General features: G+C 45.8%; 1 protein-coding gene across 3 annotated transcripts; it reads right to left on the bottom strand.

Moving 5' to 3' along the window:
- Nucleotides 1–6,641: 6,641 nt before the first annotated feature.
- LOC130308077 (uncharacterized) lies at nt 6,642–16,783 on the bottom strand. 3 transcript variants are annotated; one of them, XR_008857134.1, is made up of 4 exons: nt 16,556–16,783; nt 13,902–13,983; nt 8,035–8,158; nt 6,642–7,560 (listed from the first exon to the last, which is right to left on the bottom strand). XR_008857134.1 is itself a non-coding variant. In XM_056552217.1 (3 exons), the coding sequence occupies exon 1, from the start codon at nt 15,372–15,374 to the stop codon at nt 14,463–14,465; it is 912 nt and encodes a 303-aa protein (XP_056408192.1). In that variant the 5' UTR covers nt 15,375–15,686; the 3' UTR covers nt 6,642–7,560; nt 8,035–8,158; nt 13,902–14,462. The 3 variants fall into 3 exon arrangements, 2 of the variants coding, with proteins under 2 accessions (XP_056408192.1, XP_056408193.1); XM_056552217.1 differs by lacking the exon at nt 16,556–16,783 and having other exon boundaries at nt 13,902–15,686; XM_056552218.1 differs by lacking the exons at nt 8,035–8,158; nt 16,556–16,783 and having other exon boundaries at nt 13,902–15,686.
- Between the last annotated feature and the right edge of the window lie 5,854 nt (nt 16,784–22,637).

Raw genomic sequence — 22,637 nt, forward strand, 5'->3', positions numbered from 1 at the left:
TTTCTCTCCTTTTACCTCTTGTAAAAATTAAAAAATTGGATCTACAAGAAAATGCGAGTGTAAAAAATGAAGATTTAGAATTTTCTCCTTCACTTTGCTGCTATTCCTGTGAAACACCTAAAGGGTTAAAACACTTACTGAATGTCATTTTGAATACTTTCGGGGTGCAGTTTTTATAATGGGGTCATTTATGGGGTATTTCTAATATGAAGATCCTTAAAATCCACTTCCAACCTGAACTGGGCCCTGAAAAATTACGATTTTGAAAATCTTGAGAAAAATTGGAAAATTGCTGCGGAACTTTGAAGCCCTCTGATGTCTTCCAAAAGTAAAAACTTGTCAATTTTTTAATGCAAACACAAAGTAGACATATTGTATATGTGAATCAATATGTAATTTATTTGGAATATCCATTTTCCTTTCAAGCAGAGACTTTCAAAGTTAGAAAAATGCTAAATTTTCAAAATTTTCATGAAATTTTTAGATTTTTTACCAAGAAAGGATACAAATATCAGTGAAATTTTACCGATAAAATAAAGTAGAATATGTCACGAAAAAACAATCTCGGAACCAGAATGATAAGTAAAAGCATTCCAAAGTTATTAATGTTTAAAGTGACAGTGGTCAGATTTTCAAAAAATGCCCAGGTCATGAAGGTGAAAATGGGCTGGGTCATGAAGGGGTTAATGATTCTTCTTCCCATTTGTAAGGACATTTTTGACTGATGATGTCCCTCTCCTCCCTTGACATATGTATACTCAATAAATAACATTTATTCTCATTTAATTTATAATAGGAGACTTTACCGAAGTCATCCAGAAGTTTTTGAGTTGTCAGGAGTGAGGAGAGTGGGTCTGATAGAAGTAGAATGACATCATCAGCATAGAGGCTGATTTTATTTTCACTGATTGAATGATCAATTCCTTTATTGCTGGGGGATTTGCGAATTAGAGAGGCGAGGGGCTCCATCACTAAAGAGAAAACTATAGGGGAGAGGGGGCATCCCTGGCTTGTGCCGTTTGATATTGGGAAAGGTTTAGAGAGGAGGCCATTTACAAATACTGAAGCTGAGGGGGATGAGTAGAGCGCCATTATCGCTGATCGCAGAGAACAAGGGCTATGAAATCTTTTGAAAACCTCCTCTATCACTCTATCAAACGCCTTCTCTACATCTAGTGACAAGAGCAGAGAAGGCGTCCGTTTATGATCTGCTAGAGCCACTAGGTCTATTACTCGTCTGGTGCCATCATAGGTTTGACGGCCTTTAGTAAACCCAACCTGGTCCTCACCAATGATGAGGGGCATTATTCCATGTAACCGGTTGGCTATAAGCCTCGCATACAGTTTGATATCTTCATTTAATAATGATATTGGTCGTAGGGCAGAGGGCCAGGTGGGGCTTTTACCAGGTTTGGGTAATGTGACAACATGCGCTGACAGCATCTCATTCGGAAACTTACCGGACCTCATAGCCTCATTAAAAACCTTTTCCAATAGAGGCACCAGGGTATCTGCAAAGGTTTTATAATAGAAAGCAGAATAACCGTCCGGGCCAGGGGATTTATGGAGTTTGGCTTGTCCGATTCCTCTATGAATTTCTTCTGATGAGAACGGCCGTGATAAGAAGCTATGGAATTTGTCAGGAATTTGAGGGAGATCACATCGGTCTAGGAAGCTGTTAATTTCTTCAAGGTCTGGCTGATGAGTATTGGGGTCTTTATTCAAATTATATAAGTCATAATAATATTTACTGAACTCATCTGCAACTTCTTGGGGGTGATAAATTTAGTTTTTTGTGGAGGGATTTTCTAGGTGACTTTAGTTTTAATTCGCATTTTATTTATTCTGTTTGCCATTAATTTTGATGATTTATTGAAATCATTATAATAGAGTATTTTAAGTCTCCTTGTTTGTTTATCGAATCTTGAAACTAATAATTGGCTTAGATGTAGTTTAATCTATCTAAGTTCAGTCTCTACTTGTTGGGAGGGGTTCTGTTTATGAGATGCTTCTATTTGGGATAATTTGGTTAGAGTTTGGTTTATTTCAGCCTCATGTAGTCTTTTTTGTTTTGAGGTGGCCTGAATGATGAGTCCCCTGATATACGCCTTACTTGAGTTCCACAAGAGGAATTGATCATCAGTTGAAGGAGAATTTATGGCTATAAATTCTGTAAATGTTTCCTTTATGAGCTTTACAGTTTGTGGGTTGCCCAACACAAAATCATTACATTTCCAGATGTACGTATTGCTAGGGTAGTTTGGAATATGAATTTTTTTTATTTTTTTATTTTTATTTTAATATTAAACAATTACAAAAATACATTGTACAAATCCGATAAAACAACATCACAAATCGGAAGAAAAGCAAAAGCCATAGAAGCCAAATCCATACTTGTTTACATCCAAGAGTATGTCTAATCAACATCCCCCCCCATCCCTTTTTACTTTCTACCTCTTTTATTACAGATTCCCAGAAAACAGATATCTTCTCACACGACCAAAAACTATGTAAATAGTCCGCCTCTTCCAAACCGCATTTAACACACTGTGAAGTGGTTCTCACCTCTATCCTATGTAAATGAAGCGCGGAATAGTGGGTCCTGTGTAATATCTTAAATTGTGTAATTTTATGTTCCATATTACGAGAAACCTTGCTTATATTTTGGGCCATAATGTCCCAATCTTCCTCAGACACAGTACCCACCATTCCGGACCATTTTTCTTTAATTCTATTGATCCCCCTTAGTCCAATAATCTTATTTAATTTCTTATACAAAATTGATATTCCTTTTTTTTTAAAGTGCTCTATTTGAGCTTCTATGAAATTGTGTTTCTGTGCTACATATATCTCCTTATCTATCGTGTTATGGACTGCATGACTAACTTGCCAATAGTACAGCCAATCGTTATCACTAATATCATACCCCCTTTTTATGTGCTCAAATGAAAAGAGTTGTCCTTTATCAAATAATTGTTCCAGTGGTTTTATACCCTTACTATCCCAAAAAGTTGACTCACAATTCACCAATTCTTTAAATTTATTGTTACCCCATAGGGGTGTGAACCCAAAACTATTTCCTACATGTAATTCTCCCTTTAATCTTTCCCATACTTTCCTATATTTATACCATAACATCGTGTTATTTGACCCACTCTCCTCATAATCATCTAATTCCAACACCTCATATATGTTCACTTTCTCCTTGTCTACTACAGTCTTCTCCAGATATCTAGAATTTCTCCAATTCACGATTCGTACCAACTGCGCGGCCATGTAATAAACAAAAAAATTGGGCATATCCAATCCCCCCCTATCCTCAGGGGCCATAAAATATCTGTACTTCAGACGAACCCTTTTTCTTCCCCATAACAATCTACCCAGTATCACTTCTATCTTCCGGAAGCAGCATTTGCCGATCCACACTGGCGAGACAGCAAGAAAAAAAAGGATCTGTGGGAGGACCACCATTTTTATTATCGCCATCCTTTCTGACATAGAGAAGGGCATTTTAATCCATACTTCTACTCTCTTCGCTAAACTATTCAAAAGGGGCCGTATATTGTTAATCACAAACCTATCATTCGTGGCTGCTATTTTTACTCCCAGATAAAGGAAACATTCTTTTTTTTTTAACACGGATAATCTTCCAACCGTCTCCCCCATATCTTCATCCAGGGGGAGCATAATAGATTTACTCCAATTTATCTCCAACCCAGATAGAGGGGCAAATGCCTCGAACATCTTAATGATACGATGTATTTTCTCTTGTGGGTTAGTTACAAAGAGGAGGATATCATCTGCAAATAACAGGATCTTACTCTTCTCTCCGTTTACTCCAAATCCCTCATAAACATCATTATCTCTTATCCAAGCCGCTAAGGGTTCAATATAAATTAAAAATAAAGAGGGTGAGAGGGGGCAGCCCTGCCTTGTTCCTCTACTTAGTTTGAATGGGTAGGAGGGAGTTCCATCCACCACTACACTCGCCTCGGGGGTTAGTGTATAGTAGCTGAATATAACTCAAAAACCTCGGGCCCACCCCAACCCTCTTCAAAACTTCCCAGAGGTATCCCCACTCCACCCTGTCAAAAGCTTTAGTAGCATCCAATGACAGAATGGAGCGGGGGCCCCGGGATCCACTCTGGATTGCTTCATACACCTGATGGATAGTGTCATGAACCGTTCTTCCTGACCTGAATCCTCCCTGGTCACCGCCCACCACTACCTCCACTACTTTATCCAATCTCCTTGCCAGTGCTTTCGCTATTATCTTTATATCTGTATTAAGCAAGGAGATAGGACGATATGAGCCCAAATCCAAGGGATCCTTATCTTTTTTCCTAATGAGTCTAATATTAGCCTCACACATAGATTTAGGGAGAACCCCCCCCCTCCCCTCCAGGATTCATTAATGACACCCAGCAGTTTTGGAAGTAGCAGAGTTGAGTTTATCCTATATATCTGGAAGGGAATGCCGTCAGACCCGGGGGATGTATTCCCTTGGATTGATGCCAATGCCTCCTCCAATTCCTGGAGGGAAATTGGGTCATCCAGGGAATCCCTGACATCCTTCGTCAAACTTGGAATATTAATTCCCCTCAAGAAATCTGCTACCTCCGCCCTATTAATATCGCTGCCCATATAGAGATTGGAGAAAAAAGAGCCAACCATTTGGGCTATTTCTTCTCTATCTGTGGTTATGCTGCCATCCTCCCTCCTCAGAGCCATAATACCACATTCGTCGCCTTGATTTTTAAGGAATCTTGACAGTGTCTTGTTTGGTTTCCCTTTCTCAAAGAAATTAAATTGCCCACTGAAGAATAGTTTATTTTGTGCCTTTTTAAGTAGATATTCTTTATATTCCTCTTGAGCTGCCTTCAGTTCTATCAGCTGTTCCCCCCCACTATCCTCTTCTATCCCTGCTTCTAATGTTGCCACTTTACTATTCAGTACTGATTCTTCCTGAGAGAATTCCTTTTTTTTTTTTATTGATTCGCCCTATATATAGGCCCCTCAAATATGCCTTCATAGTATCCCATACCACTTGAGGGTTTGCGGACTTATGATTAATCTCCCAGAATGCCTCTATTTCCTGTCTAAACCAGTCCTGGTCGCCCACTAATTCAATCCAGTGGGGGTTGAGCCGAAAGCCCAACCTTTTCCCACCCATTACCTTACCTCCAATTTCCACCACCACTGTGCAATGGTCCGATAGGGTTTTAGCTTTATACTGCACCCAGCTGGTCCAGGTCATTGCATTCTTATCACACAGACATAAGTCAATTCAGGAAGCGGTGTTATATGAGGTACTAAAACATGAGAACTGTCTTACTCCTGGGTTTAGTTTCCGCCACCCATCAACCCAATTCATCTCTCCACAGTATCTCGCCAATGCTGTTTCTTTCCCCCTACATTCCTACCTAATTTGTATCTGTCCATACTAGGGTCCATTACATTGTTCAAATCTCCAACTATCCATAATGCCGAATGTGTCTTACTTTCGCTATAGCTCACGAGGTCCCTCAGAACATCCACTCTAAAAGGTGGGGGAATATAAACAAAAGCCAAGATGGCTGCCCTAACTTCCCATATTCCATAAAGAAATACATATCTACCGTACTTATCTACCTTTGCATTCTTAGTCTCGAATGGTACCCTCCTGTGAACATATACTGATACTCCCACGGAGTAGGAAGAGAGTCTGGAGTGGTACTCTTCTTTGGCCCACTTCCTTGGAAGTATCTGCTCATCTCTTGACCTATGGTTCTCAACTAAACATATGATCGCAGGAAGGCACCTCCGAATATAATCGAAGATTGCACACTTTTTAATTCTATCCGACATACCTCGTACGTTCCAGGCTAATAGTTTAAGCATAGATATATTTGCCTAAGAGAAAGAAGAAAAGAGAGAAGAAGAAGAAGAAGTGAAAAAATAAAAATAAAAAAATAAAGGAAAACCCCTCTTTTGATCATCCCCTGCCATCCCTCCCTCCTTTCCCTTACCCTTCCCCCCCCGCACCCCCCCTCTCCCCATAATGCACCGTACTTCTACTATGCACTCCTATCCTAGTGACACCCCAGAGAACCCCCCAACCCCTCCCCCCTCCCCCCCCGAGACGTAACATTATTACTCAACTAATACTTCCAACCCCTAATGCCACAGTAGTGCCTTATATTAGATGCCTTCTTTATCCATCCAATCTGAGACTTCTTGTGGGGTTCCAAATATTGTTACCTTTCCCTTATGCTCAACACGGAGTCTCGTTGGAAACAGCAGAGAGAAGGGCACCCCTGCGTTCTTTAGCCGCCTTTTTATCTCCCGAAAGGATGCCCTTTTCCTCTGGGTCTCCCAAGAGAAATCCGGATATAGAAAAATATTCTGTCCATTATACTGTAGGTCCCTCATCTCTCTTGCCCTCCTAAGGATAGTATCCCTGTCCTGGGAGGTATATAACTTAATTAGGATTGTCCTAGGGGGACCCCCCGGAGGGGGAATACGCCTTGGTACCCGATGAGCTCGTTCAATCCCAAACATTGGGGTAAGATGCCCTTCCCCTATCCCCTCCTTCAACCACCTACTAAGAAACTGTATGGCAGAGTCCCACCCCTCCACCCCCTCAGGAAACCCCACCATCCTTATATTACAACGTCTGGATCTATCCTCAAGGTCAGTGAGCTTATCTTTAACAGATGTCCTCTCCTTTTTCAAGTCATTAACCTCCTCCTCCAAAACCTTAATCCTATTTTCTGTTTTAGGGGCTTCTTCCTCCAGTCTGGAAATCCTATCTCTCATTTTAGTCATATCGTGTCTTATCAGAGATACCTCGGTAGATACCACACCCAGTTGTTTATTTATCTCCTCAATTGCACAATTAGATTTTTTCACCCCTCCCAAGATCTCCTCCAACATCTGTGTTCCCATAGGGGGCACAGACTGCCCTTCCTCAGTTTCTTCCACCTCCAAGACCGAGTACCTAGAGCCTGTTTTACTAGGGGAGAGATCTTTCTGGGTTCTAGTTTTTATACCCACAGCTGGAGACTTCCATATTTTATCCAATTTACCCATAGCCCCCTTATCTTTTTGTGGCGAGCTACCCCCTGATCTTCTGGGGTTCACCTTAGGGGCCATTTCAACCACTATTTCTCTTCACTTTATATTTGTGGGGTGTATGTATCACTACGGGGATATCACGGACCAACTTAGCAACTTTATACACCATAGGCCCCTCCCACTCAAGAATTTAAATCCCGTTATTTACAGCATACAAAAGTAAGAATTCACAGTCTCATATGGCTCTGGGGAGTCTCATATGGCTCTGGGGAGCGCTTAAAACCTAGGGTATCACACCCTGATCCAGAAATATCCACCAGCCAAATATAGCATACTAATATGCAACTACAGAATCATTAGCGTATTCACGCTCCCCCTGGTAGACAGTGCAATCACCCCCCAGAGTCACTGATCTTATTGGGTCCAGGGAGGGGTCCAATTTCACGAGAGAGGAATTCTGCTAAGACCAAGTTGTTCAATTTAGTCCATGAGTCCCGGTTTCTCCTGTATAAGAGAGAGAGGGGGGGGGTAAGTCCTCCAAAAACATTGATTTTTACAGCATGGCAAGCCATAGGTACCTCTACGTGACCATAATTATACCATCCATACTCCTCAATTTCCACACAGCTTTCATTATGGGCAGAGAGTCTCCATGACTAAAAGTAAAAGATGCCTAAAAGGAGGAGGGAGGGGGGCGTCAGTCCCACATTGCTCAGTTAGCTCAGTTCCCCGAGGCGTCAATTGTCCATTAGGGCTCGGCCCAAGCAGGTAGGGCAGGAGCATCTCTATCACTGTAATTAGACACACTGTAGCTCCTTCCTCATGTGCAGCAGCCAAACAGCACCCCAAGCTAATAATATACATGTCTGCCTCATAAGGACATTTAATAAACTTCAATGGGTGCTCCACAGTTACCAACCATCACAGGGGGAAGAGGGGGGAGACCCGGACAGATGCATTGCCGCAGCTGCCACTCACCAAATCGCTAGGAGGAGTGACCAGACAGAGAGTCAGGCATCCAATATTGTCCATTCCACATGGGGCCAGTGCAAGGGGCTGCTGCTCTTCGGAATATTGCCGGGGTATTAATCAATGGTTTCACCTAGTTGGAGGGAATCCGTGAGTAGGTTTCATGGCAGTTTGTCCTCATGTAAAACACATCCATGCAGAGAGACTGCTGAATAAGAAAATCTGCCCCCCAAAAGGGAGCAATAAATCACCGGCTACTGCACTGTTAGATATTCATCACATGTAGCGTCTGATCGTTTTACTCAGCTCCACTCTCCATCTACAAGAAAGGGTCTGGGCCAGTCTATCCAAATCCCAGCAAGGAGTAGCGGAGTTCCACACATGCCCCTCAACACCTCCGCGTCACTGTGGCCTACGTGAGGCAGGTGCCACATATATAGGCCTCCGGCACAGGCCCGAAGCTCCTCTCAGTAGCTGGCCGAAGTAAAACCACCCCCCCCCCTCTCTCACCTCCTCTCCGGCATCCCCTTCCACAGCGCCTCCCGTCCTATCCGACGACGGGTTGCGCCACCACCGTCTCGCTCCTCCCTCCTCCGACGGCAGAATCCAGTGCCCCCGGCTCTTCACAGGGCGTCCGGGCAGGAGAGCCCCACTGTCGGCGTTGAGCTGTGAGTATTCCGGCATCGCGAGGTCGGCATCCACTCCACCTCCGTCCCGAGGGCTCAGGGGGCGGGGCCAGAGCCCCGGAGTGCGCGGCCCTAGCTCATGCCGCCGTCACTTCCTCCCCTCGGAATATGAATTTTTAGAAAAATGGGGGCGTGGTCAGACCAAGTGATTTGAGATATTGAGCAGTCTTTGACATAATTCAAAGCGTCTTTTTTCAACAGAAAATAATCTATTCTAGTATAGATTTTATGTGCAGCTGAGTAAAATGTAAAGTCTCTTTCGTTGGCGTGAGCGCACCTCCATATATCCAGGAATTCGTGTTGGGCAAACCATTGTTTTAGTTGAGTAGGTGGAGTGGAGCTCTGTGAGGTGGTATCCTCTGAGCGATCAGCAATCGCATTAAGATCCCCCACAACTATTAGCTTCCCCTTAGCTATACGGTTTATTTTTTTTGATCAATTTGTTAAGGAAATTAACTTGTGAGCTGTTTGGCCCATATGCGTTTACTATGGTGAACAACTGATTATTAATCTCACATACAATAATCAGATATCTCCCATTGACATCCCTTAGTATTTCTATTAGGTTGAAGGCGACAGAGTTTCTAACCGCTATTGCTACTCCGGCTGACTTCTTTTTTGAGTTGGCCAAAAATATGTTAGAGAAATTTTTGTTGAAAAAAATAGAATGATCGCCCTCCTTAACCCCTTAAGGACTGAGCCCTTTTTCACCTTAAGGACTCTTAATTTTTTGCAATTCTGACCACTGTCATTTTAACCCCTTAAGGACCGAGCCCTTTTTCACCTTAAGGACCGGAGCATTTTTTGCAATTCTGACCACTGTCACTTTAAACATTAATAACTCTGGAATGCTTTTAGTTATCATTCTGATTCCGAGATTGTTTTTTCGTGACATATTCTACTTTAACTTAGTGGTAAAATTTTATGGTAACTTGCATCCTTTCTTGGTGAAAAATCCCCAAATTTGATGAAAAAAATGAAAATTTTGCATTTTTCTAACTTTGAAGCTCTCTGCTTGTAAGGAAAATGGATATTCAAAATAATTTTTTTTTGGGTTCACATATACAATATGTCTACTTTATGTTTGCATCATAAAATTTATGAGTTTTTACTTTTGGAGACACCAGAGGGCTTCAAAGTTCAGCAGCAATTTTGAAATTTTTCACAAAATTTTCAAACTTGCTATTTTTCATGGACCAGTTCAGGTTTGAAGTGGATTTGAAGGGTCTTCATATTAGAAATACCCCATAAAAGACCCCATTATAAAAACTGCACCCCCCAAAGTATTCAAAATGACATTCAGTAAGTGTATTAACCCTTTAGGTGTTTCACAGGAATAGCAGCAAAGTGAAGGAGAAAATTCAAAATCTTCATTTTTTACACTCGCATGTTCTTGTAGACCCAATTTTTGAATTTTTGCAAGGGGTAAAAAGGAGAAAATATTTACTTGTATTTGAAACCCAATTTCTCTCGAGTAAGCACATACCTCATATGTCTATGTGAATTGTTCAGCGGGCGCAGTAGAGGGCTCAGAAGGGAAGGAGTGACAAATGGTTTTTGGGGGGCATGTCACCTTTAGGACGCCCCTATGGTGCCAGGACAGCAAAAAAACACACATGGCATACCATTTTGGAAACTAGACCCCTCAGGGAATGTAACAAGGGGTAAAGTGAACCTTAATACCCCACAGGTGTTTCACGACTTTTGCATATGTAAAAAAAATATATTTTTTTTACCTAAAATGCTTGATTTCCCAAAAATTTAACATTTTTAAAAAGTGTAATAGCAGAAAATACCCCCCAAAATTTGAAACCCAATTTCTCCCGATTCAAAAAACACCCCATATGGGGGTGAAAATTGCTCTGCTGGCGCACTACAGGTCTCAGAAGAGAAGGAGTCATATTTGGCTTTTTGAAAGCAAATTTTGCTCTGGGGGCATGCCGCATTTAGGAAGCCCCTATGGTGCCAGAACAGCAAAAAAAAAAAAAAAACACATGGCATACCATTTTGGAAACTAGACCCCTCGGGGAACATAACAAGGGGTAAAGTAAACCTTAATACCCCAAAGGTGATTCACGACTTTTGCATATGTAAAAAAATAAAATAAAATTTTCCCTAAAATGCTTGGTTTCCCAAAAATTTTACTTTCTTAAAAAGGGTAATAGCAGAAAATACCCCCCAAAATTTGAAGCCCAGTTTCTCCCGATTCAGAAAACATCCCATATGGGGGTGAAAAGTGCTCTGCTGGCGCACTACAGGTCTCAGAAGAGAAGGAGTCACATTTGGCTTTTTTGAAGGAAATTTTGCTCTGGGGGCATGCTGCATTTAGGATGCCCCTATGGTGCCAGGATAGCAAAAAAATACCCGCATGGCATACCATTTTGGAAACTAGACCCCTTGGGGAACGTAACAAGGGGTAAAGTGAACCTTAATACCCCACAGGGGTTTCCCAACTTTTGCATATGTAAAAAAAAAAAAATTTACCTAAAATGCTTGGTTTCCCCAAAAATTTACATTTTTACAAAGGGTTAAAGCAGAAAATACCCCCTAAAATTTGAAGTCCAATTTCTCCTGATTCAGAAAACACCCCATATGGGGGTGAAAAGTGCTCTGCTGGCGCACTACAGGTCTCAGAAGAGAAGGAGTCACATTTGGCTTTTTGAAAGCAAATTTTGCTCTGGGGGCAGGCCGCATTTAGGAATCCCCTATGGTGCCAGGACAGCAAAAAAAAACTAGAAACTAGACCCCTCGGGGAACGTAACAAGGGGTTAAGTGAACCTTAATTCCCCACAGGTGTTTCACGACTTATGCATATGTAAAAATTTTTTTTTTTTTTTTTACCTAAAATGCCTCTTTTCTCAAAAATTTTAAATTTTTAAAAAGGGTGAAAGCAGAAAATACCCCCCAAAATTTGTAACACAATTTCTCCCGAGTACGGCGATACCCCATATGTGGCCCTAAACTGTTGCCTTGAAATACGACAGGGCTCCAAAGTGAGAGCGCCATGCACATTTGAGGCCTAAATTAGGGACTTGCATAGGGGTGGACATAGGGGTATTCTACGCCAGTGATTTCCAAACAGGGTGCCTCCAGCTGTTGTAAAACTCCCAGCATGCCTAGACAGTCAGTGGCAATACTGGGAGTAGTTGTTTTGCAACAGCTGTTTTGGAAACAGTGGCGAACCAGACGTTTTTTGTTTTTATTGGGGAGGGGGGCTGTGTAGGGGTATGTGTATATGTAGTGTTTTTTACTTTTTATTTTATTGTGTGTTAGTGTAGTGTAGTGTTTTTAGGGTACAGTCGCACGGGCGGGGGTTCACAGTAGTTTCTCGCTGGCAGTTTGAGCTGCGGCAGAAAATTTGCCACAGCTCAAACTTGCAGCCGGATACTTACTGTAATCCTCCGCCCATGTGAGTGTACCCTGTACGTTCACATTAGGGGGGGAACATCCAGCTGTGGCAAAACTACAACTCCCAGCATGTAGGGTCTATAAGTGCATGCTGGGAGTTGTAGTTTTGCAATAGCTGGAGGCTCCGTTTTGGAAACAGTGACGTACCAGATGTTTTTCATTTTTATTGGGGAGGGGAGGGGGGGTTGTATAGGGGTATGTGTATACGTAGTGTTTTTTACTTTTTATTGTGTGTTAGTGTAGTGTTTTTAGGGTACAGTCGCACGGGCGGGGGTTCACAGTAGTTTCTCGCTGGCAGTTTGAGCTGCGGCAGAAAATTTGCCGCAGCTCAAACTTGCAGCCGGATACTTACTGTAATCCTCTGCCCATGTGAGTGTACCCTGTACGTTCACATTGGGGGGGGGGGGGGACATCCAGCTGTTGCAAAACTACAACTCCCAGCATGTACGGTCTATCAGTGCATGCTGGGAGTTGTAGTTTTGCAACAGCTGGAGGCACACTGGTTGTGAAACACCGAGTTTGGTAAATAACTCAGTGTTTTGCAACCAGTGTGCCTTCAGCTGTTGCAAAAGCTACAACCGCCAGCATGTACGGACAGCGGAAGGGCATGCTGGGTCTTGTAGTTATGCAACAGCTGGAGGCATACTACTTTGGCTGGGGATGCTGGGGATTGTAGTTATGCAACAGCTGGAGACACACTGGTTTGCTACATAACTCAGTGTGCCTTCAGCTGTTGCAAAACTACAACTCCCAGCAGTCACCGACAGCCAACGGGCATGCTGGGAGTTGTAGTTATGCAACCAGCAGATGCACTACTACAACTCCCAGCATGCACTTTAGCTGTTTGTGCAAGCTGGGAGTTGTAGTTACACAACAGCTGAAGGTACACTTTTCCATAGAAAAAATGTGCCTCCAGCTGTTGCAAAACTACAAGTCCTTATGGGCATGCTGGGAGTTGTGGTGGTCTGCCTCCTGCTGTTGCATAACTACAGCTCCCAGCATGCCCTTTTTGCATGCTGGGAGCTGTTGCTAAGCAACAGCAGGAGGCTGTCACTCACCTCCAACGATCCAGCCGCATCACATCAGTCCCTCGTCGTCGCCGCCGCGGCCATCGCTCCTGGGGCCCCGATCCCAACATTTACGCCGGGGGATCGGGGTCCCCAGCACCTGGGCTGCACGTCCCGCACCCGCTCACATCCTCCGGAAGAGGGGCGGAGCGGGTTGCGGGAGTGACACCCGCAGCAGGCGCCCTGATTGGTCGGCTGGGAAACCGGCCGACGAATCAGGGCGATCGTGAGGTGGCACCAGTGCCACCTCACCCCTTCAGGCTCTGGCTGTTCGGGGCCGTCGGAGACGGCCCCGAACAGCCTGTAATTCCGGGTCACCGGGTCACTGGAGACCCGATTGACCCGGAATCTGCCGCAGATCGCTGGACTGAATTGTCCAGTGATCTGCGGCCATCGCCGACATGGGGGGCATAATGACCCCCCTGGGCAATATGCCCCGATGCCTGCTGAACGATTTCAGCAGGCATCGGGCACCGGCTCCCCTCCAGCTAGCGGCGGGGGGGCCGGGATTTGACAGGACGTACTCAAACGTCCTGCGTCCTTAAGGGGTTAAAATGTGTTTCTTGTAAACACAAGATGTCAACCTTATTTTTCCTCGCCTCTGTCCAAATTAAGGAACGTTTGAAAGGGCTGTTAAGTACTTTCACATTTAGACTCATAAATTGGACTGTCATGGTGGATCAGTAGTGGAATGATGTGAGTGAGTAGTGTTTACCTGAACCCTTTGGAGGGTCTTAATCATGGGGAGGAGGAGGCTTCTGCACCCGGTGAATCGGAGGGAGGAATATCGTCTCATACTGAAACACAAAGAAATCTGTGTAAACAACAAAACAAACAGAACATTTTCAATTAATATAACCAACAATTAGGAGTAGTGTTGTCGGGAAAGTGCAGATTCAATATCTGCGCAACTGGGGAAGGTGCAGGAAAAAGGGTAAGTTCTGTAACAATCATATAGTTCCTCATGTTGGGTTGCTCTCGGGTACTCGGGACCAATCCGTATTGAGCTTTGAGAATCTTCGCCGATCATCCTTTGGAGCATTGCCAATTTGAATGTCCCATTTCTGAAGGAGCTCTTTGCCTTTCTCCACTGAAGCAATTGAATAGGTTTTCCCATTTCTGGTCAGTAGGATTTTAGTTGCGAACCCCCACTTGTAGGGTAGGTTGTTCTCCTGAAGAGCTCTGGTGATTGCTTGTAAGTTTCTTCTTGATTGCAGAGTGAATTGGGAGAGGTCGGTGTATAGAGACAGGTGCTGGAATGGTTCTGGTAGCTTTTTTAGTTTCCTGCATTCAGCGAGTTGTTCTTTGACATGGAAGTAATGGATCCCGGTGATGACGTCTCGTGGTATCTCTTCCGTAGATGTTTTGGTTTGTATAACCTGTGAGCTCTGTCCACAGTCAGTTCTATGGTGTCCACTGTAGGAATCAGTGTTGCTATGAGGTGTTGGACATATTTTTTCAGGTCCGCATCCTTAACAGTTTCGGGTACACCTCTGATTTTGACATTATTTCTCCTCCCTCTATCCTCCATGTCTGCCATTTTGATTTTCATGGCAGAGATTTCCTCTTGGAGAGAAATGACTTTGTCAGTGAGGCCGTTGTGATTGAATGCAACTTCTTCAATTCTCTCATCTATTTCCGTCACTCTTTCTTCTAAAGTGTCCAATCTGTCAGAGATTTTTGTGATGGCGTCATTGAGATCTTTTTTTATAGATTTTCTGAGGGACAGCATCATCTCTTTCATGTATTCTTCTGATGCAGGTGAGGTTTTAGATGCTTGAATTTGTGTAATGGGGTCGTCAGAGTCATCTTCCATATCAGATGGAGTAGAAATGTTGTTTCCGTCGTCCCATCTCCCTTTGTGTGTTTCTGGGCTCGCCGTAGCTGATTTATTGCCAGTTGTATTTGGTGTAACTGGATCTCTTTCTTTCCGTTTGGCGTAAGTAGATCTTTGAGGTAGTGCATCACTTGGTGTGACACTTTTTTTAGGTGATTTGTTCCGAATTCTGTTACCTTGTTCTTTTTGAGAACCATGGGAGGTTCCCTGTTTTTGTGACAATTTATCAGATTGCAATAGTTCCATTTCAGTACGGCGTAGATGGTGAGTTTTCTGGTCTTTGTTCTCAGATGTTTTTTTAATAGAAGGATTGTTGGAGGTTTTCCATTTATTTTGAGGATTGGAGGCCATTTTGGTGTAAGTAAGATGAGATATAAAGACTGTCCACTAGAGGGCGCAGTGAAGTTGTGACACTTCAGGGGTAATTGCACTTTATATGGTGGAACGAGACAGTGAGGACTTCCCTCCTGTGTGATCTCTACAGGTTATTGCTGAGGAACAAGTGTATGAGCTTTATAATGAGCACTAGATATAGAGAGGAGCTGTGTAGTGCTGGCAGGTAGGTCAGTACACTGTATATATACTCTGCATTCCTGAGACAGTTATGTCTGTATTGTACTCTGTACTCTGTACTGTACTCTGTATTGTATTCAGTACTCTGTATTGTACTCTGTATTGTACTCTGTATTGTACTCAGTACTCTGTATTGTACTCTGTATTGTACTCTGTATTGTACTCAGTACTCTGTATTGTACTCTGTATTGTACTCTGTATTGTATTCTGTATTGTATTCAGTACTCTGTATTGTACTCTGTATTGTACTCAGTATTGTACTCAGTACTCTGTATTGTACTCTGTATTGTACTCTGTATTGTATTCAGTACTCTGTATTGTACTCTGTATTGTACTCTGTATTGTACTCTGTATTGTATTCAGTACTCTGTATTGTATTCAGTACTCTGTATTGTACTCTGTATTGTACTCTGTATTGTATTCTGTATTGTATTCAGTACTCTGTATTGTATTCAGTACTCTGTATTGTACTCTGTATTGTATTCTGTATTGTACTCTTTAGTTATATGTTCTGTAGTCTTAGGGCACTGTATACAGCAATTATATACTCTGTATTGTACTCTTTAGTTATTTGTATATCTGTAGTCTTAGGGCACTGTATACAGCAGTTATATACTCTGCTCTCAGCTGTTCAGGCTGTATTCTCCTCAGGAGCTCTGTACTCTGTATTGTACTCAGTACTCTGTACTGTACTCTGTATTGTACTCTTTAGTTATATGTTCTGTAGTCTTAGGGCACTGTATACAGCAATGATATACTCTGTATTGTACTCTTCAGTTATTTGTATATCTGTAGTCTTAGGGCACTGGATACAGCAGTTATATACTCTGCTCTCAGCTGTTCAGGCTGTATTCTTCTTAGGACCTCTGAGGTGATAACAGGGGAGGGAAGATGGCGGCGGGGCTGAGCACAGGACTGTTATCAGTGCTTTCTGTCAGCTTGTATAGAGCAGGACTCACCAGGATCTCAGCAGGGATGAGATGGAGACGTGTCTTATGAGGGAAGATGGAGGCTCCGCTCTGTAGTGTCTTGTGAGGGAAGATGGAGGCTCCGCTCTGTAGTGTCTTGTGAGGGAAGATGGAGGCTCCGCTCTGTAGTGTCTTATGAGGGAAGATGGAGGCTCCGCTCTGTAGTGTCTTGTGAGGGAAGATGGAGGCTCCGCTCTGTAGTGTCCTGTGAGGGAAGATGGAGGCTCCGCTCTGTAGTGTCCTGTGAGGGAAGATGGAGGCTCCGCTCTGTAGTGTCTTGTGAGGGAAGATGGAGGCTCCGCTCTGTAGTGTCTTATGAGGGAAGATGGAGGCTCCGCTCTGTAGTGTCTTGTGAGGGAAGATGGAGGCTCCGCTCTGTAGTGTCCTGTGAGGGAAGATGGAGGCTCCGCTCTGTAGTGTCCTGTGAGGAAGATGGAGGCTCCGCTCTGTAGTGTCTTGTGAGGGAAGATGGAGGCTCCGCTCTGTAGTGTCTTGTGAGGGAAGATGGAGGCTCCGCTCTGTAGTGTCCTGTGAGGGAAGATGGAGGCTCCGCTCTGTAGTGTCCTGTGAGGGAAGATGGAGGCTCCGCTCTGTAGTGTCCTATGAGGGAAGATGGAGGCTCCGCTCTGTAGTGTCCTATGAGGGAAGATGGAGGCTCCGCTCTGTAGTGTCCTATGAGGGAAGATGGAGGCTCCGCTCTGTAGTGTCTTATGAGGGAAGATGGAGGCTCCGCTCTGTAGTGTCTTATGAGGGAAGATGGAGGCTCCGCTCTGTAGTGTCCTGTGAGGGAAGATGGAGGCTCCGCTCTGTAGTGTCCTGTGAGGGAAGATGGAGGCTCCGCTCTGTAGTGTCCTGTGAGGGAAGATGGAGGCTCCGCTCTGTAGTGTCCTGTGAGGGAAGATGGAGGCTCCGCTCTGTAGTGTCCTGTGAGGGAGGATGGAGGCTCCGCTCTGTAGTGTCCTGTGAGGGAAGATGGAGGCTCCGCTCTGTAGTGTCCTGTGAGGGAAGATGGAGGCTCCGCTCTGTAGTGTCCTGTGAGGGAAGATGGAGGCTCCGCTCTGTAGTGTCTTGTGAGGGAAGATGGAGGCTCCGCTCTGTAGTGTCCTGTGAGGGAAGATGGAGGCTCCGCTCTGTAGTGTCCTGTGAGGGAAGATGGAGGCTCCGCTCTGTACTGTCTTGTGAGGGAAGATGGAGGCTCCGCTCTGTACTGTCTTGTGAGGGAAGATGGAGGCTCCGCTCTGTAGTGTCCTGTGAGGGAAGATGGAGGCTCCGCTCTGTAGTGTCTTGTGAGGGAAGATGGAGGCTCCGCTCTGTAGTGTCCTGTGAGGGAAGATGGAGGCTCCGCTCTGTAGTGTCCTGTGAGGGAAGATGGAGGCTCCGCTCTGTAGTGTCCTGTGAGGGAGGATGGAGGCTCCGCTCTGTAGTGTCCTGTGAGGGAAGATGGAGGCTCCGCTCTGTAGTGTCCTGTGAGGGAAGATGGAGGCTCCGCTCTGTAGTGTCCTGTGAGGGAAGATGGAGGCTCCGCTCTGTAGTGTCTTGTGAGGGAAGATGGAGGCTCCGCTCTGTAGTGTCCTGTGAGGGAAGATGGAGGCTCCGCTCTGTAGTGTCCTGTGAGGGAAGATGGAGGCTCCGCTCTGTACTGTCTTGTGAGGGAAGATGGAGGCTCCGCTCTGTACTGTCTTGTGAGGGAAGATGGAGGCTCCGCTCTGTAGTGTCCTGTGAGGGAAGATGGAGGCTCCGCTCTGTAGTGTCTTGTGAGGGAAGATGGAGGCTCCGCTCTGTAGTGTCCTGTGAGGGAAGATGGAGGCTCCGCTCTGTAGTGTCCTGTGAGGGAAGATGGAGGCTCCGCTCTGTAGTGTCCTGTGAGGGAAGATGGAGGCTCCGCTCTGTAGTGTCCTGTGAGGGAAGATGGAGGCTCCGCTCTGTAGTGTCCCCTCTGTAGTTGGATGACAGGATTTTTCCTCACAGGCAGGAGCTATGGATTCTGCTCGCCGAAGCTTTTGATCCACAATAAGTCAAATCTAACCAAATGTCCTGGAGAGCTTCTCACTGATGTCCCAAAGGATTGTGAGAGGTTTGGACCCAAAATTCTCCCGGAGAAGTAGCTTTTTGTTGCTTCATGTGAGGAACCATAGAGGAGCAACATGCGACTACTCTCTCTCAGCGCTAGGCCACGCCCCCCGTAGTGTGTGTATATAGGTATGTGGTGTGTGTATATATAGGTATGTAGTGTATATAGGTATGTAGTGTATATATAGGTATGTAGTGTGTGTATATATAGGTATGTAGTGTGTAGTGATGTGGTAGTGGTAGTGTGTAGGGTGTAGGTTTGTGGGGTGTGTGTGGTTGGTGTGTGTGAGTGTGTGGTGTGTAGGGTGGGTGGAGGGGTGATGTGTGGGTGGTGTGTGGTGGGTGTGTGGGTTGTGGGGGTGATGTAGTGGTAGTGGGGGGAGGGGGTGAGTGTGGGGTATGGGTGTGTGGGGGGTTTGTGGGTGGTGGGGTTTTTGTGGTTGGGTGGTGATGTGGTGTGTGGGTTGGGTGGGGGGGGTGTATGGGTGGGGGTGTGGTTGTGTGGGATGGTGGGTGTGATGTGGGTGGGGGTGGGTATTGGTGGGTGGGTGGTGTATAGTGAGTGGTTTGGTAGGGTGTTGTGTAGAGGTATGTTGGTGGGGTTGTGGTAGGTGGGGGGTGTAGAGAGGGTGGGAGTGGGGGTGTAGGTTGGTGTGGAGTCTGGTTGGTTGGGGGGTGTATGGGATGGGGGGTGTGTGTAGGGAGGGGGGGGGAGTGTGTTAGTGGTGGGAGGGGGTGAGTGTGTTGGGTGGGTGTGGGTTTTAGGTGTGGGTGTGGGATAGGTTGGTGGGGTGTGTTGGTTGGAGGGTGGGTGGTGTTAGGTTTGTGTTGTAGTGGGTGGTGTGTGGTATATAGGTAGGTAGTGGTGTATATAGGTTGGTGTGGTGGGTGTGTGGGAGTAGGGTAGTGTAGGTGGTGGGTGGAGATAGGTTTGTAGGGTGGGTTGTATGGATGGAGGGTTAGTGTGGGTGGGTGTGGGGGGTGTGTGTGGGTGGGTGGGGGGTGAGTGGGTGGGTGGGGTGTTGTAGGTTGGGTTGGGGGTGTAGAGGGTGGGTGGGGATGTTTGTAGGGTGGGTGTGTGGGGTGTGTAGGGTGGTTGGGGGTGTGTGTGTGTGGGTGGGGCTGTGTGTGGGTGGGTGGGGTTTGATTGGGTGGGTGGGGGGTGTGTGTGGGAGGGTGGGTGTGGAGGGTGGGGGGGTTGTTTATTGGGTGGTGGGGGTGTGTGTGTTGGTGGGTGGGGGTGTGGGTGGGTGGTGTGTATTGGTGGTAGTGGGTAGTGTGGGTGGGGGGTGGGTTTGTGTAGGTGGTGGGTGTGTGTTAGTGTGTGAGTGTGTTTTGAGTGTGGGTGGGTGGGGGGGTGTGTGTGGGTGGGTGGGGGGGTGTGTGTGGTAGGGTGGGTGGTGTGTGGTGGGTGGAGGGTGTATGTGGGTTGGTGGGGGGGTTAGTAGTGGGATGGAGGGGGGGACGTTTGAGGGTTGGTGGGGGTGAGTGGGTTGGTGTTTTGTGTGTGGGTGGGTGGGGGGTGTGAGTGGGTGGGTGGGGGGTGTGTGGGTGGTGGTGTGTGTGTGGGAGGGTGGGGGGTGTGTGTGTGTGTGGGTGGGTGGGGGGGGTGTGTGTGTGGGTGGGTGGGGGGGGTGTGTGGGTGGGTGGGGGGTGTGTGTGGGTGGGTGGGGGGTGTGTGGGTGGGTGGGGTGTGTGTGGGTGGGTGGGGGGTGTGTGTGGGTGGGTGGGGGTGTGTGGGTGGGTGGTGTGTGTGTGGGTGGGAGGGGGGTGTGTGGGTGGGTGGGGGGTGTGAGGGTGGGTGGGGTGGGTGTGTGTGGGTGGGTGGGGGGTGTGTGTGTGTGTGTTTGTGAGTGTGTGGGTGGGTGGGGGGTGTCTTGTGTGGGTGGGTGGGGGGTGTGTGTGTGTGTGTGTGGTGTGTGTGTGTGTGTGTGGTGTGTGTGTGTGGGTGGGTGGGGGGGGTGTGTGTGGTGGGGTGGGGGGGGTGTGGGTGGGTGGGGGGTGTGTGTGGGTGGGAGGGGTGTGTGAGGGTGGGTGGGGGGTGTGTGGGTGGGTGGGGGGGGTGTGTGGGTGGGTGGGGGGTGTGTGGATGGGTGGGGTTGGTGTGTGTGTGTGTTGTGTGTGTGGGTGGGGGTGTGTGTGTGTGTGTGTGTGTGTGTGGGTGGGTGGGGGGGGGTGAGTGTGGGTGGGTGGGGGGTGTGTGTGTGGGTGGGTGGGGGGTGTGTGGTGGGTGGGGGGGGGGTGTGTGGGTGGGTGGGGGGTGTGTGGGTGGGGGGGTGGGTGTGTGTGGGTTGGTGGGGGGTGTGTGTGGGTGGGTGGGGGGTGTGTGGGTGGGTGGGGTGTGTGTGGGTGGGGTGGGGGGTGTGTGTGGGTGGGTGGGGTGTGTGTGGGTGGGTGGGGGGGGGGTGTGTGGGTGGGTGGGGTGTGTGTGGGTGGGTGGGGTGTGTGGGTGGGTGGGGGGTGTGTGGGTGGTGGGGGGTGTGTGGGTGGGTGGGGTGTGTGTGTGTGTGGGTGGGTGGGGGGGGGGTGTGTGTGGGTGGGTGGGGTGTGTGTGTGTGGGTGGGTGGGGGGTGTGTGTGTGGGTGGGTGGGGGTGTGTGGGTGGGTGGGGTGTGTGTGGGTGGGTGGGGGGGGGGGTGTGTGGGTGGGTGGGGTGTGTGGGTGGGTGGGGTGTGTGTGGTGGGTGGGGGGGGGTGTGTGGGTGGTGGGGTTGAGAGAGAGGGGAAGAAGAAGAAGGGGGGGGGGGGTGTGTGTGGTATAGTATGTAAGTGTGTATATATATAGTATGTAAGTGTGTGTATAGTATGTAAGTGTGTATAGTATGTAAGTGTGTATATATATATAGTATGTAAGTGTGTGTATAGTATGTAAGTGTGTATATAGTATGTAAGTGTGTGTGTATATAGTATGTAAGTGTGTGTGTGTATAGTATGTAAGTGTGTGTATATATATAGTATGTAAGTGTGTGTGTGTGTATAGTATGTAAGTGTGTATATAGTATGTAAGTGTGTATAATAGTATGTAAGTGTGTATAGTATGTAAGTGTGTGTATAGTATGTAAGTGTGTATATATATAGTATGTAAGTGTGTGTATAGTATGTAAGTGTGTGTATATAGTATGTAAGTGTGTGTATAGTATGTAAGTGTGTATATAGTATGTAAGTGTGTGTATATAGTAGGTAAGTGTGTGTATGTATAATATGTAAGTGAGTATATAGTATGTAAGTGTGTATATATATAGTATGTAAGTGTGTATATAGTATGTAAGTGTGTGTGTATATAGTATGTAAGTGTGTGTATATATATAGTATGTAAGTGTGTGTGTGTGTGTGTGTGTGTGTGTATAGTATGTGTGTGTGTGTGTGTGTGTGTATGTATAGTATGGATGTGAGTATATAGTATGTAAGTGTGTATATATAGTATGTAAGTGTGTATATAGTATGTAAGTGTGTGTATAGTATGTAAGTGTGTGTATATAGTATGTAAGTGTATATATAGTATGTAAGTGTGTGTATATATAGTATGTAAGTGTGTGTGTGTGTGTGTGTGTGTGTGTGTGTGTGTGTGTGTGATGTGTGTGTGTATATAGTATGTAATGGTGTGTGTATATAGTATGTATGTGTGTGTGTGTGTGTGTGTGTGTGTGTATATAGTATGTATGTGTGTGTATGTATAGTATGTAAGTGAGTATATAGTATGTAAGTGAGTATATAGTATGTAAGTGTGTGTGTAGTATGTAAGTGAGTATATAGTATGTAAGTGTGTGTATATAGTATGTAAGTGTGTGTATAGTATGTAAGTGAGTATATAGTATGTAAGTGTGTGTATATAGTAATGTAAGTGTGTATATATAGTATGTAAGTGTGTGTGTGTGTAATATAGTATGTAAGTGTGTGTGTAGTATGTAGAGTATATAGTATGTAAGTGTGTGTATATAGTATAAGTGTGTAGTATGTAAGTGAGTATATAGTATGTAAGTGTGTGAGTATATAATAGTACTGTAA

Source organism: Hyla sarda, unplaced genomic scaffold (assembly GCF_029499605.1).
Source record: "Hyla sarda isolate aHylSar1 unplaced genomic scaffold, aHylSar1.hap1 scaffold_146, whole genome shotgun sequence".
Classification (NCBI taxonomy): domain Eukaryota; kingdom Metazoa; phylum Chordata; class Amphibia; order Anura; family Hylidae; genus Hyla; species Hyla sarda.

Bases quoted from the DNA above. Each gene is read 5' to 3' on its own strand.
- LOC130308077 (XM_056552218.1), bottom strand. From the start codon at position 15,374: ATGGCCTCCAATCCTCAAAATAAATGGAAAACCTCCAACAATCCTTCT.